The 15,413-nt window shown below is 34.9% G+C and overlaps 1 protein-coding gene across 1 annotated transcript in view; it reads right to left on the bottom strand.

Moving 5' to 3' along the window:
* The window catches only part of LOC142341566 (uncharacterized), a 109,999-nt gene that overhangs the window by 62,400 nt on the left and 32,186 nt on the right, over positions 1–15,413 (bottom strand). The window contains exon 8 of the mRNA XM_075392609.1: positions 9,969–10,072. Within this exon, the coding sequence (XP_075248724.1) occupies positions 9,969–10,072 (104 nt within the window). The remainder of the gene's footprint in view (positions 1–9,968; positions 10,073–15,413) is intronic.

Genomic DNA, 15,413 nt, shown 5'->3' on the forward strand with positions numbered 1-15,413 from the left:
TGGTTATAATCCATGATGTCAACGCCGTAATACCATTGTATATCGAATACCATACGTTATTAGTAAATGTCAGTCGAGATGGCTGAAAATCTAGGGCAAAATAAGACCCATCCGATCAAAACACTTTTCTTAGGTTCTTTTGTTTACATCGTTTCCTGTCTAATCAGGCTTTGCTGCCGTGCCTACACTCATACGCACTGCTCTAAGTGGTATTCGTGAAACTCAAAAAAAGTGTTGTTGTAGTTCATCACAAAGGTACCCATGGCTTTTCCCCTCATAAGTGTCATTTCATTGATACTGCTTCTTCCATTCCGATATAAACTCGGCTTTGGGTTCTGATGGGTAAATTCAATCCAACTTTGGTTGGAGTATTCTGGATTCCCAAAGATTGGGAACAGAGGACATATTCTTAAACCCAAATTTTCAACAAGCTATCCGCAGATTTTAGCGAGCTACTACACAATACAGAACTCATATTCGTATAAAACCCCGTAAACTGCAATGAAGTTTGTAATTAGCTTCAATCGGTTCAAGAACTTTGGTTGCGTAGTCAAAACTATTCCCTTGCTCTTTTTAAGCATCAGCGGTAGCTAGGATAGTTTTATTTAAATCTTGCGCGACATCATGTAATACCTCGCAAAGTAACGATTCAATGTTGGTAGCTCCCATGATTTTATTCTTCATGACAACGATAAATAAAATAACAGTATACGCCATTGTTCAATCTACAATCAGTCATTCCCCGTCAAACTGTTCAATCTTTTGTAGAACATCTAAAAGCTGTGGTAAATCCAATTTAACTAAATTATTTTGCTCTCCATTTCTTCTTGCATGCATTACAGAGCTTAACCCGTTCATTGCTTTTTTTGCAGCCTAAAGTTTTTTTTTGACGGTTGCCAGACGTTCACAGCTGATATATAATTAGATTATCTATTGCCTCAAAAAAAATTAACTCCTTAATTATCAACCAAAATGGTTTGAGCTCAATGTGACAAGTTTAGAAAAGCTATGATGATTTTTTTCAATACTCAAGAAAAAAGAAAATTTGACCACAATTAAAAAAAAAGTCCAATTAGAGCCAATAATTACAAATAATGTTAAATTAACACAAAATGAAGGTGAAATTGGTTTTGTTTTAAGTTTTAATTAAGTTTTAAATAAATCTCAACTATTTATTTGTATGAATTTTCCCCTGAGGAAAAAATCACACTTCAAACAAATTTTGTAGTATTTCGGTAGTTTTGCCAAAATTGGTTATTGGAAGAGACGTTTGGTATGTTGTTTAATGCAAAAATTCCAAATAAATTTTGAATAATTTAGTTATTGCCTTTGTGGATAGCTGAAACTTTTAAATTTTTGAAGCTTAAATTGGCAAATGATTGCCAGAAAAACTATTCTTTTTGTTCACAAAACGTATACGAAATTGAAAACCAAAGAAAATGGACAAATTCGTTTTTCTACATTAATTTGAAACAAGCCATATTTTTTTTTACGAATAACTGACATTCTCCTTTTTTAAAAAATGCCCAAAATTAATGTGAAATTTGGCGCAAAAAAAATTTTAAAAAATCCAAAAGGCTTGCAGACTGGAAAAAGAACAAAATGTGAACAAGAAATCTTCAATCTTCTAGAGAGAACTTATATTTGAAAATAACGCTTCGAAGATAAATTCGTACTTTCAAAAGCTCTGCAGAAGCAGTTTTTTTTATCCACGGAGATATTGACTAACCAAATTGACAGAGTAAAAAATTCTGGCATATATTTCGTGACTTCCAAAGAAGTCTGTAGGGTTTAAATAAAACTCTGTGGTCTGGCTTCTCTCTTGTTTTCCAAGTATTAAATCATTTGTTTTTGATTGATGACAATGAATTAAGATCCCCATTAGAAAACATCTAGAAATATAATTTGTTGGATTGACGGAAACGTGGCGGATTGTGTTATTGCAACTGTAGGGTGTGAAAACAAATAATTGAAATGGTTATTACTAAGACTCTAAATCTCTTGTTTTTGGCATGACATGGAAATCATGTACTTGTTTTTTTTTAAACGAGTTTTCCAAAGTCAATATGAGCAAACGAATTCAAGAACTTGTTAAAAGCATTAGTAGAAAACATCAAATCTACTTTTTGCTTGATTTTGAAATTTTATTTAAATTATTTTAAATATAAGTTTGTAAGATTTTTTCAAAAAGACATTAGTGTTATCCTTTCCAAAGTGGCTCAAGTTTTGAGATGTTCTCAAAATTGTTAGTAAAAGAGTTTATTTGAAAGACTTTTTTATTGTTTTTTCAATATGACTAGTCACTAGGCAAATAATGGGATTTAAAATTATTCCATGATCGATACTTTGCGGTTGCCATAGCAACCTTTGCAACTAATTGTTTCATGTAAGAATCGACATAAATTTTCGAACCCAAAACGATGTTTAAGGTTTTTATACTTCGAATGCGTTTGTTGTACGGTATGTAGCTAGCTTATAAGAAATTGCAAGTTGAATGGCTTTTTGTCTAGCAAGTTGAACGTGCGAATGTTTGCATGACTTTGCAAATGTTTGCATGAGCCTTCTATGTTTCTGCGAGAGCCGTGTGTGGTCTTAGGGACTTGCGTTTAACCATGGATATTACTCGACCTTTTGACATTATTCGATCTGAAATAAATACGTTAAGAGAGTATGAATTGAAAATAAATTAAATAGAATAAAATAAAAAATCTTAAAAAAAAAAAATTGCCCTCGGCTAGGGAGTTGTTGGCAGAGCAGAGACTAATTGGGTCCGAATTTTTTATAGTGACCTCTTCACTTCGAGTAAACCTTTCTGTCATTTAAATGAACTGAAATGAAATTCACCTACACGTTGAAAAACAAAATAAAAAACTTATGATATGACTGCCTGGAGGGCATCTGAAAGAGACTTCTAATTAGTCAGGTGAGAGACCCAAGAGTATAATGGAGCAGACCCAAAGGTTGTCAGAAAAAGTTATGATACTTATCTTGCCGTTATCGAAAACATAGGGTAAGTTAAACCTTTTTGTAACTGTTCACTGTTCATTTTAGTAATACCCTAAAGCCATATACTGTTTCCCACAATAAATAAACTTAAATTTATAACAAACTTTTATAGCGTCTAATGACAACGAATTAGATAATATACAAACATAGCAGGCGGATTGCCATAATACAGACTCGATAGACGCTTGTGGCCTTCCTTGAAATAAAACAACGAAAGAAATAAGATAGACATATTGACCATCAGTCCTTCAACAGACCACTAGACCTTTTGGGCAGGATTCGGACTGTCATTTTCATGAAATACACGCTAAAAAGCCTCAATAGAGTTTTTCAAAAATTTTATTCGAAATCAAAAAAGCTAAACTCTAATACTCAAGAATTAGGGCATATACGTTTGTCACTACTAAGATGCATACTATAGATCTTTAACTAGTAAATAATCATCAAAAGTCAATTTTTAGTAAAAGAAGTTATGAAATTGACCCAAAAGCAGAAAAAATGACGTCACGCACCCACAATTTAATTGTAAAGCAAAAGAAGTCACTGAAAATAAACCGTCATTTCGAAGAAGTCAAGTCATTTCCAAAAATCATTGATGGAGACGATAAATTAAAAAAACATAGCGAGACAAGCCATGAAATGCAATTCAAATAATTGAATGAATAATTGAGAACTAATGTACCTGACAATTGAACAATCCCAATCTAAGAAACAACCTCGAAAGTTCAGAAATCAAAATAATCAAACAAACTAAACAAAAAACTGCTAAAACTCTTGAAGCTTTTACCCTGAAATGCAAATAGGATACAAATCAATATACTTATTAACTACCCTTGCACAAGCTTTCAAATAGTTTTAATATCCATCAAAAGAAGACAAACTTGAGAAATATGACAAAGGCTTCAAAAAACTTAAAAGTGCAAAATTCAAAGAGAGTTACTAAACTTCGGAAAAAAAATTTAATCTTTTTCTTTGTCTCTGGAGTTCTGTCACGTGACCCATCTGGACGACTTGAAAAAATTTCGGTGGCCAGAAAAAAAATTAAACTCAGAAACTGACAAAAAATTTCAGAAAAATTAAAAACAATTAAAAAAGTTAACAAATTCTTGCTAGAAACTCGATTTTAATGTCTTCAAAACCAATCTATTACTCACAAACTACTGTGCAGTAACTGATTATCAAAGCATAGAGGAGCTGTTTACGCCATTAGTATCAGAAAATCTCGTTGTCGTAAATTTTCATAAAAAATTGAGAAAAGGCACGTTTTTGACAAACAAAATTGAAAAAAATTGTCACTGTATGCATTGAAAACTATTTCATTGCCAAAAGAAACAGTGCATTAACCTTTCATCAAACCCTAGAGGAGGCTCCTTGGCACTTGAGACTGCAGAAACCTGAAAACTGATCAATTTTCAGATCAAAATTGCATTCTTTTTCAAAAAATTGTTATAGTTTGTGATATTAAAAGTTTGAAAACCACAACTGCCAAAAAAACTTTGTCACTAACTCATTATCAAACCGCATAGGAAGTTTCATGGCACCTAGGGCTTTAAAATATTGAGTAACGGAAAAAGTTTTTAAAAACTTTGAAAAAAGTTATGAAATTGGCCCAACAGCAGAACAAATGACGTCACGCACCCACATTTTAGTTGTAAAGCAAAAGAAGTCACTGAAATTAAACCTTCATTTCGAAGAAGTCCGATCATTTCCAAGAATCATCGATGGAGACGATGAATTGAAAAAACATAGCGAGACAAGTCATGAAATGCAGTTCAAATAATTGAATGAATAATTGAGAACTGATGTACTTGACCAGCAGATCAATTAAAAAATCCCAGTCTAAGAAACCACCTTAAAAATTGAGAAAAGATAAATAATCAAAAAAACTAAACAAAAAACTGCTAAAACTCTTGAAGCTTTTACCCTGAAATGCAAATATGATACAGATCAATATACTTAATAACTACCCTTGCACAAGCTTTCAAATAGTTTTAATATCCATTAAAAGTAAACAAACTTGAGATATATGACAAAGGCTTCAAAAAACTTAAAAGTGCAAAATTCAAAGAGAGTTACTAAACTTCGGAAAAAAAATTTAATCCTTTTCTTTGTCTCTGGAGTTCTGTCACGCGACCCATCTGGAAGACTTGAAAAAATTTCGGTGGCCAGAAAAAAAATTAAACTCAGAAACTGACAAAAAATTTCAGAAAAATTAAAAACAATTAAAAAAGTTAACAAATTCTTGCTAGAAACTCGATTTTAATGTCTTCAAAACCAATCTATTACCCACTAACTACTGTGCAGTAACTGATTATCATAGCATAGAGGAGCTGTTTACGCCATTAGTATCAGAAAAACTCGTTGTCGTAAATTTTCATAAAAAATTGAGAAAAGTCACGTTTTTGACAAACAAAATTGAAAAAAATTGTCACTATATGCATTGAAAACTATTTCACTGCCAATAGAAACAGTGCATTAACCTTTCATCAAACACTAGAGGAGGCTCCTTGGCACTTGAGACAGCAGAAACCTGAAAACTGATCAATTTTCAAATCAAAATTGCATTCTTTTTCGAAAAATTGTTATAGTTTGTGATATTAAAAGTTTGAAAACCACAACTGCCAAAAAAAACTTTGTCACTAACCCATTATCAAACCGCATTGGAAGTTTCATGGCACCTAGGGCTTTAAAAAGTTGAGTAACGGAAAGAGTTTTTAAAAAATTTGAAAAAAGTTATGAAATCGGCCCAACAGCAGAACAAATGACGTCACGCACCCACATTTTAATTGTAATGCAAAAGAAGTCACTGAACTTAAACCTTCATTTCGAAGAAGTCAGATAATTTCCAAGAATCATCGATGGAGACGATGAATTGAAAAAACATAGCGAGACAAGACATGAAATGCAGTTCAAATAATTGAATGAATAATTGAGAACTGATGTACTTGACCAGCAGATCAATTGAAAAATCCCAGTCTAAGAAACCACCTTAAAAATTGAGAAAAGATAAATAATCAAACATACTAAACAAAAAACTGCTAAAACTCTTGAAGCTTTTACCCTGAAATGCAAATTTGATACAAATCAATATACTTAATAACTACCCTTGCACAAGCTTTGAAATAGTTTTAATATCCATTAAAAGTAAACAAACTTGAGAAATATGACAAAGGCTTTAAAAATTTCAAAGTGCAAAATTCAAAGAGAGTTATTGAACTTCGAAAAAAACATTTAAAGTTTTTCTTTGTCTCTAGAGCTCTGTCACGTGACCCATCTGGAAGACTTGAAAAAATTTCGGTGGCGAGAAAGAAAATTAAACTCAGAAACTGACAAAAAATTTCAGAAAAAATAAAAAACAATTAAAAAGTTAACAAAATCTTGCTAGAAACTGGATTTTAGTGTCGTCAAAACCAATCTGTTACCCACTAGCTAATGTGCAGTAACTGATTATCATAGCATAGAGGAGCTGTTTACGCCATTAGTATCAGAAAAACTCGTTGTCGTAAATTTTCATAAAAAATTGAGAAAAGGCACGTTTTTGACAAACAAAATTGAAAAAAATTGTCACTGTATGCATTGAAAACTATTTCATTGCCAATAGAAACAGTGCATTAACCTTTCATCAAACCCTAGAGGAAGCTCCTTGGCACTTGAGACTGCAGAAGCCTGAAAATTGATCACTTTTCAAGACAATTTTGCATTCTTTCTCGAAAAATTGTAATATTCTGTGATATTAAAAATTTAAAAACCACAACTGCCAAAAAAACTTTGTCACTAACCCATTATCAAACCGCATAGGAAGTTTTATGGCACCTAGGGCTTTAAAAAGTTGAGTAACGTAAAAAGTTTTTAAAAAATTTTAAAAAAGCTATGAAATTGTCCCAAAAAACAGAACAAATGACGTCACGCACCCACAATTTAATTGTAAAGCAAAAGCAGTCACTGAAATTAAACCGCCATTTCGAAGAAGCCAGGTCATTTCCAAGAATCATCGATGGAGATGATGAATTGAAAAAACATAGCGAGACAAGTCATGAAAAGCAATTCAAATAATTGAATGAATAATTGAGAACTAATGTACCTGACCAGCAGATCAATTGAACAATCCCAATCTAAGAAACAACCTCAAAAGTTGAGAAACCAAAATAATCAAACAAACTAAACAAAAAACTGCTAAAACTCTTGAAGCGTTTACCCTGAAATGGAAATATGATACTAATCAATATACTTATTAACTACCTTTGCACAAGCTTTGAAATAGTTTTAATATCCATTAAAAGTAGACAAACTTTAGAAATATGACAAAGGCTTCAAAAAACTTAAAAGTGCAAAATTCAAAGAAAGTTACTGAACTTCGAAAAAAATATCAACCTTTTCTTTGTCTCTAGAGTTCTGTCACGTGACCCATCTGGAAGACTTGAAAAAATTTCGGTGGCGAGAAAGAAAGTTAAACTCAGAAACTGACAAAAAGTTTCAGAAAAATTTAAAACAAATTAAAAGTTACCAAAAATCTTGCTAGAAACTGGCTTTTAGTGTCCTCAAAACCAATCTGTTACCCACTAGCTAATGTGCAGTAATTGATTATCATAGCATAGAGGAGGTGTTTCCGCCATTAGTGTCGGAAAAACTCGCTGTCGTAAATTTTCATAAAAACTTGAAAAAAGGCACGTTTTTGACAAACAAAAGTGCTAAAAATGGTCACTGTATGCATTGAAAACTATTTCATTGAAACTAGAAACAGTGCATTAACCTTTCATCAAACCCTAGAGGAAGCTCCTTGGCACTTGAGACTGCAGAAGCCTGAAAATTGATCAATTTTCAAATCAACATTGCATTCTTTTTCGAAAAATTGTTGTAGTTGGTGATATTAAAAAGTTGAAAACCACTATTGCCAAAAAATTTTGTCACTAACCCATTATCAAATCGCATAGGAAGTTTCATGGCACCTAGGGCTTGAAAAATTTGAATAACGGAAAAAAATTTTATGAAATTTGAAAAAGTCCACGTTTTTATCAAAAAGTGCGTAATGTTAAAATATACGACAAAAATTTTGATAACATTATATTTTTAATATTATACAAGAAAATATATAAGAACTCATAATTAAACTAAACTCTAGAGAAGGTGATTTGCCACCTAGGTCTGAAAAACTCAGAAAAATGACAAAAATTTCAACCAACTTGAAAAAAATTGTAAAATTTGTATAGAAATGGGCGTTTTTGTCTTTTGTACCAAAACATCTAGTTCTTAAAGTGGTCATAAAAAGTAATTTTCTCCTGAAAAAGACCTTCATCAACTTTTTCAGACCTCTATTGAAGACTGCATCAACAAAAAGTCTAAAAACGACGAAAAAACGCGAAAAATTGCCCCATTTGGGCTCGAAAACTCGTAAAAACAGCCTTTTAACTTGAAATTACGGCCTTCAAAGTAACTTCAGTGCACCAAGAATTTTAAAGACTACAAAACCTGGCTGATGTCCTATAATTATTTTTGATTCGTTCGTGCTGAGCATAATCTGTTTATCCCGTTTTGAAAGCTCAAAGTCATGAAAAATGTGGGAAAAAGAAAAAAAACATAGCCACAAGAATTCCAAAAATGACTCGAATTTGAAATCCACTGAAATGCCATCCAAATACTCATCAAATAAAACGTGCCTTCACTGATCTAATATTATTTTGAAACAAAACCATAAAACAAAGAAGTAAAAACAAGAAAAACAAATCTGTTAAAATATGATTGAAAAAAACTGATGAAATTTTGCCATAAATTGAGGCACCGAAATAACTATCTCCGCCAAAATTACTTCATCAATACAATTAGTATCTGCTCAAACAACTTATGATAATTTTTTTAAAAAAAAGACTTGCAGCCAAATCATGAAAAAATAAGCTCTTAACCATAAAACAACAACCATAAAACAAAGAATTAAAAACAAGAATAATAAATCTGTTAAAATATGATGTAAATAAACTGATCAAATTTGGCCATAAATTGAGACACCGAAATATTTATCTTCGCCAAAATTACTTTATCAAAACAATTTGTACCTGCTAAAATTGCTTATGAGGGTTTTTAAAAACACTTGAAGCCAAATCATGAAAAAATAAGCTCTTACAAACAACTCTAACTGGAAAAAGTTAAGTAGTTTTTCAATGTTACAAAAGCACATACTTCCAAACAAAAATTCTTTTCAGCCAATAAGTTATCCAGATGCTTGCAAAACAGTAGGCAAGTCATGATACGCTAAGAAACTTGTCTAAAAAAAACAAAAACCTGCAAAAAATAAGAAAATGGTTTGATTTTTTGTCATTTTTGTTCTATTTCTCAACAAAAAATTCCTTACATCCACAAAACTGTAACCACATGTTATCTCAATGTTTTTTAAATGTCTTTTCAATACCCATTTCAGGCAAAAAACGAAACAATCGTCAAATAATTGTAAGAGTTAGCCCAAAAATCAGCAAAATAGATGAAAAAGCTCCGACTTATTATAAAATTCCATATGAAATTCCAGAAACCTTCAACCCACTACCAAAACCATCCTGAAATTAAAACAAAACCATAACAAAACCTCTTAACCGAAAAAATTGAAAAAAACTGCTTTAAAATGCCGCGTGTGAACAAAAAATTTCGCTCGCTTACAGAAGTTTTCTTCACACCTCAATTTCTCGCTCTCTAGAAAATAGCGATATGAACAAAAAACCACTCTCTTTTCGCTCCACTCTTCATTTTGTTCGGCAACAAGATCACTCCAATTTTTTTCACGTGTTTCATTTCCTGCTTCAAGAAATCACTCCAATAAACTAATTAAATCAAGGACTTCTCCAATACTCCTCTTCGAGTCGTAAAAAGAGAGCACCGATACAATCCAATTCTTGAATTGCAAAAAAAACCACGGTGTCCCCAATAATAGCCGCTATCGCTTTGCGGCTATTAAAAAATAAAACATTTTAAGTTAAAACCTGGTGGGGGCAGCACTGCTTTTGCCAGAAGGTGGCTTTGAGTTGTCCAGTTCTGATTGAGATCCTCCCCCTTTCGATCTGTTTGCCTTGTCAGCCTTGATCACCTTAAAGTGTAAAATATTCATAAACAATGAATAATCATACAATAGCTAGACCTAAAAAGGCAGATTGAATTAAGAGGCGCTAATGCGGCGCAAGAAACTGAAACAAAATATTTTAAAGTAAATTTAGAATGTTATAAGAATGGCTAGGCTGAGGTTCCAGGCCCAAGCGCGACCTCTGATCACAGTTTGACTTTTGCAGACTTTGCCATCTGGTCTGACTCAATGGACGACAGTGACCGACCAGAGTGTAGCTTTGCGACCATGTAGCCTCTGTGCAACCATGAACTTTGTTTACATTCACATTACCCCCAACATTCTCCATTGTAGTTTGTGTGTGCAGTTCAAAATCATCAGATCGGAGGTGGCTTGGGGCTTTCTCGGGGTTGCTTGGAGTTTGCGTATATCATAACACGTTTGAAGATAAGGGTGGTAAGCTTTGAAGCAAATTAAGTTACAGCATACTAGGCTGCCTCCAAGAAAATTGTTAAAAAATTGTTAATATTTTGTATGTACTATCCGCTGTGAACGTTACTAGTTTCCAAATTGAAGTGACTCAACATGGAAAATAGTATCAAAATATTGCGAAAAAAGGCTCAAAATCTAAAAACAGTTGTCAAGGACACTGTGACTTCTCGTTAACAAAAGCCCGGCATTTCACAACAATCATAATCATCAAACTGGACGGAAGTAGCTGACTTCCAAAAACTGTAGCAACAAAATTTGGTAGGTATTGGTTTTGGTTGGTATTGGTAAGTTCCGGCCTTTGGTAGGTATTGGCAGGCTCCGGTATTTGGTAGGTATTGGTTTTGGTAGGTATTGGTAAGTTCCGGTCTTTGGTAGGTATAGGTAGGCTCCGGTATTTGGTAGGTATTTGTTTTAGTAGGTATTGGTAGGTTACGGCTTTTGGTAGGTATAGGTAGGCTCAGGTATTTAGTAGGTATTGGTTTTAGTAGGTACTGGTAGGTTACGGTTTTGGTAGGTATTTGTAGGCTCCGGTATTTGGTAGGTATTGTTTTGGTAGGCATTGGTAGGTTCCGGTTTTCGGTAGGTATTGGTATTTGGTAGGTATTGGTTGGTTCTAACACTCGTAGGGCATTGATATCGATAGGTTTCAGTAGGTTCTGGCGGTAAAAACTACTACTGTTACCACCAAACATTCCTGATTTTACTCGGTTTGTCTGAACTACTCTGACTTCTCATTAATGGTTGAGACGCGGTCAACCTCAAACAATACAGTGCCCAAAATGAGTACCAGTTCATCCGATTCCCCAGATAGAGCAATGTTAACTTAACAATCCATTGGTACCTCAACAGCAACCAAGTCAAATGAACAGAAGCGTTTGGAAACCTCTAAACTTATGATCGAAAATGACATCAAACTACATACTGACTACCTGATTGCTGCTATAGAGTCCTCAGAAGATATCGAAACTTTAGAGGAAACAGTTAATGAAAATAGGGAAATGCAGCAGAAGCTTGAACCAGTTGTCATTGACCTAATCAGTGGCTTGGAGCCTGATGAACAAGATATTATGTCCAGAGAACACAGTCGTTTGAAGATAGAAATAAAACAGACTCTGACACTATTCCAAAAACACGTTAAAGAGAAAAAGAGGCCTCTCCAGCAAACCTCATCTGGTGGATTATCCTTGAACTCCAATGAGAACATAGAAACATATGACAACACCTTATCACATTTACAACAACGCCGGACTCATTTTGGTTTTGACGACACTCTTTCGACTGATCACACCACTCAAAACCAATACGTCAGCGCCCGCTGCGATTTCGCGTTTTGTCAGTTATGGTTATACTGCATCCGGTGGTACAACTCTACTTGTCAACAACACCTCATTCACCTCAAATTGTAAAATGTCTGCTGCACCCTGCAGTGCATCTCAGCAATCGTTCTCAACTTTTCCTTGCGGATTTATCTCAACTGATAGCAACTCACTTGGACAAAATAACTCTTTTCCATTAACACAGTCAAGCTTCAGTAATATTCCTAACACATCAGTTACGCAGATGCCATTTGCTCCTATACACAGTGCCTCAATGTCTACATGTTTTCAAAAATCCGTACCCAAGTTACATGTGGACCATTTTGATGGTGATCCAATAAGCTGGATGAAATGGTACAGCATTTTTCAAGCTACTATTGACAGAGCATCATTGACATCTTCTGAAAAAATGATTCACCTACAATCACTATTAACAGGTGAGGCGAAAGCCCTCGTCGACGGCTATGGTTGCAACGGTGACTTATACGCTTCAGCACTTCATCGCCTTCAAGAACATTTTGGGAATCCAAAGCGAATTGTAAACGCTTTCCTTGAGAAACTGAATGGATTCAAATCACCCAATTTATCCCATCCAGAGAGCTACACACACTTCTCTTCTTTTCTTTTGACAATGGTGGATACCTTTCAGCAATTAGGATTCGTTCACGACCTTCATTCAACTACCAACCTAAATGTGGCGCTAGCAAAATTGCCCAATCTCGTACGTCTTGAGTGGAACAAATTTGTGCTAGAAAAGGACTTCCAGCAACCATCTCTACAGATACTCTCTGACTGGCTTCTGAACTACTCCAAAGCGTGTCGATGTTTAAACTCTAGCCTCCGTACTTTTCAATCAAGCCACGCACAATCGTCCTGGAAAATTTCTCCGAGTGTACAAAACTACACATCAGCTACAAGTGGATGGAAAACTAATCAATATAAACAGTCAAATAGCAGTTCTAGCAGGAACTTGACAGTTAAAGGCAGGCAACCCCCTGTGAAACTTTGCCCAAGCAATGAAAGTTGCCAATTTCTATACAAATGTACCCACTTCCAAGCTCTCTCAGCAAACATTCGCAGAGAGCACATAAGAAAACTTAGATTATGTTTCAACTGTTTTGGAAACCATCACGTAGAAAAGTGCACTTCCAAAAACGTTTGCCGTAGCCACAATTGCGGTATGAAAAACCACACTCTATTGCACGATAGTTTCGCTATTAAGTCAGGTTCAAAAAAGTCTAATGTGAAAACTTTAAATTTACAAGGAACAGGACAGGTAGCCGTTGTTCCTGTACAACTCAAAAACGCTGATGAAGTTTTGGATACTTATGCTTATTTGGACAATGGTAGCTGCCAAAGCTTGTTGCTGAGGTCAACTGCAACAAATCTGAATTTAAACATGAATACCATTGGAAAAATGCCAATTAGTGGCTATCATATGACTAAAGAAATTGATTGTGCACCTGTAAAACTTCAAATTAGACCCTTACAAGGGGAACAGTCATTCAAACAAATAGACGTCGTCGCCGTTCCGGATCTCAATATGTCAACCGTTGATACAAAGAAACTGAATCGCTTCTGTGATTCCTTTGAACACCTCAACCATATATGTTTCCCAGACATAGGGGACAATAATGTTTCCATCATTCTCGGAATTGACAATCTAGATCTGATACACTACAAACAAATAGTTAAAGGACCCAAGAAGGCACAATGGGGAGTTGAAACCCAAATTGGTTGGACATGCGCTGGAAAAACTGACTTAATCCCAGATGATTGCAATCCAGTTCAATTCACTCAGCTAAACAGCCATCCTAATATGGACAACAGTATGTTCAACTTGGTCTCCGATTGGATGAAAATTGAAAACTTAGGCATAGCATCATCCAAGAAAGCAATGTCTAAAAATAACAAAAGAGCCCTTGATAATTTAGAAAATACCACTAAACTCGTCAATGGTCATTATGAAGTTGGACTTCTCTGGAAAGAGAACGCCGATCTCCCAAATAACAGATGCCTTGCGGAGAAACAACTTCATCAGCTCAACAATAAACTTTCAAATAATCCAGAATTAAAGCAAAAATACGAGGAAACGCTTGAGAAAGACTTGCAGAACGGCTATGTCACAAAAATTAATCAAATTAAAGAACAAACAGATGAAAAGACTTCGTTCCTTCCTCACCACCCCGTGACTAATGAGAACAAACCTGGAAAAGTACGCCGTGTCGCTAATGCATCAAGTGTGTTTCAAGGTCAGTCCTTAAATTCTAATCTTCTGAAAGGTCCAGACTTGCTGAGCAATCTTACCGGTGTCATTTTGAGTTTCCGGGAGAACAAATTAGCGCTTTCCGCTGATATTGAAGAAATGTTCATGCAGGTTAAGGTAGCTCCCGAAGACAGAAAATTCCTACGCTTCCTTTGGAACAATGATGGTCGTATTGAAACTTACGAGTACACCAGTCACATTTTTAGAGCCACAGACTCACCATGCATTGCCTCATATGCTTTGCGAAAAACGGCTCGTGACAACGATGAACAGTTTGCAGATGCTCTCAAATTTGTAGAACGCAACATTTACATGGATGATCTCTATGTTTCCACAAATTCACTCAAAGATGCTCAAAAAATACTGCAAGTAATGAGAAAAGTTCTTTCTAAGAGAGGTTTCAACCTAACCAAATGGAATTCAAGCAGTCCTGAATTTCTAAATTCAATAGAACCTAAAATAAGGTTACATCCAGACAACGCTCCCCCTCAGTACCAAAAGGTACTTGGTTTACCATGGAACGCAGCATTAGATTGCTATGTCATTGAAAGTAAACTACTTCAAAAAATCCAGATTTCAGGCAACGTAACTCAAAGAGTAATACTCAAGTTATTGGCGTCTTTGTAGCGCCTCTAACAATTCGTCTACGAAAAGTTTTACAAACCGCCTGGAACCATGGTCCAAAGTGGGACAAACCCCTTTTACTCGATAACATCCAGGATTTCAGTAGTTTAAAGGAAGAAATTCCGGCATTTAAGGACATCGAAATTCCTAGGAATTATTTCCTAGATAAAACTATTAGCTCAATTGAGCTTCATACCTTTACTGACGCTTCGGAATACGCTCTATCTGCCGCCTCGTACATGCGAATTGAGTACTCGGATCGATCGATCTCCGTTAAATTTGTTATGGGCAAGGCTCGTGTATCCCCAATAAAAAGGATGACTATCCCTAATCTGGAATTGCAAGCCGCTGTATATGGAGCCCAACTAGCCCAGTTTATAAAAGAAGAACAAGATATAGAGTATTCGGATTGTGTTTTTTGGTCTGACAGCACTACAGTCCTGTACTGACTGAGAACACCTGAAATGCGCCATAGAATATTTGTTGCAAAAAATATTTGAATAGCCAAAATTCTAGATGTCTCCTCCGCTTTCGATTGGAAGTACGTTTCATCCACAGCTAACCCTGCAGATGACGGAACTCGAGGATATAGCGTTGAGCAAATGACATCAAAATCTTGATGAATTTCAGGACCGTCATTTTTGAGTCAAAAAAGATCTGAGTGGCCAAA

Source organism: Convolutriloba macropyga, chromosome 6 (assembly GCF_964194025.1).
Source record: "Convolutriloba macropyga chromosome 6, txConMacr16.3, whole genome shotgun sequence".
Taxonomy (NCBI): Eukaryota; Metazoa; Xenacoelomorpha; order Acoela; family Convolutidae; genus Convolutriloba; species Convolutriloba macropyga.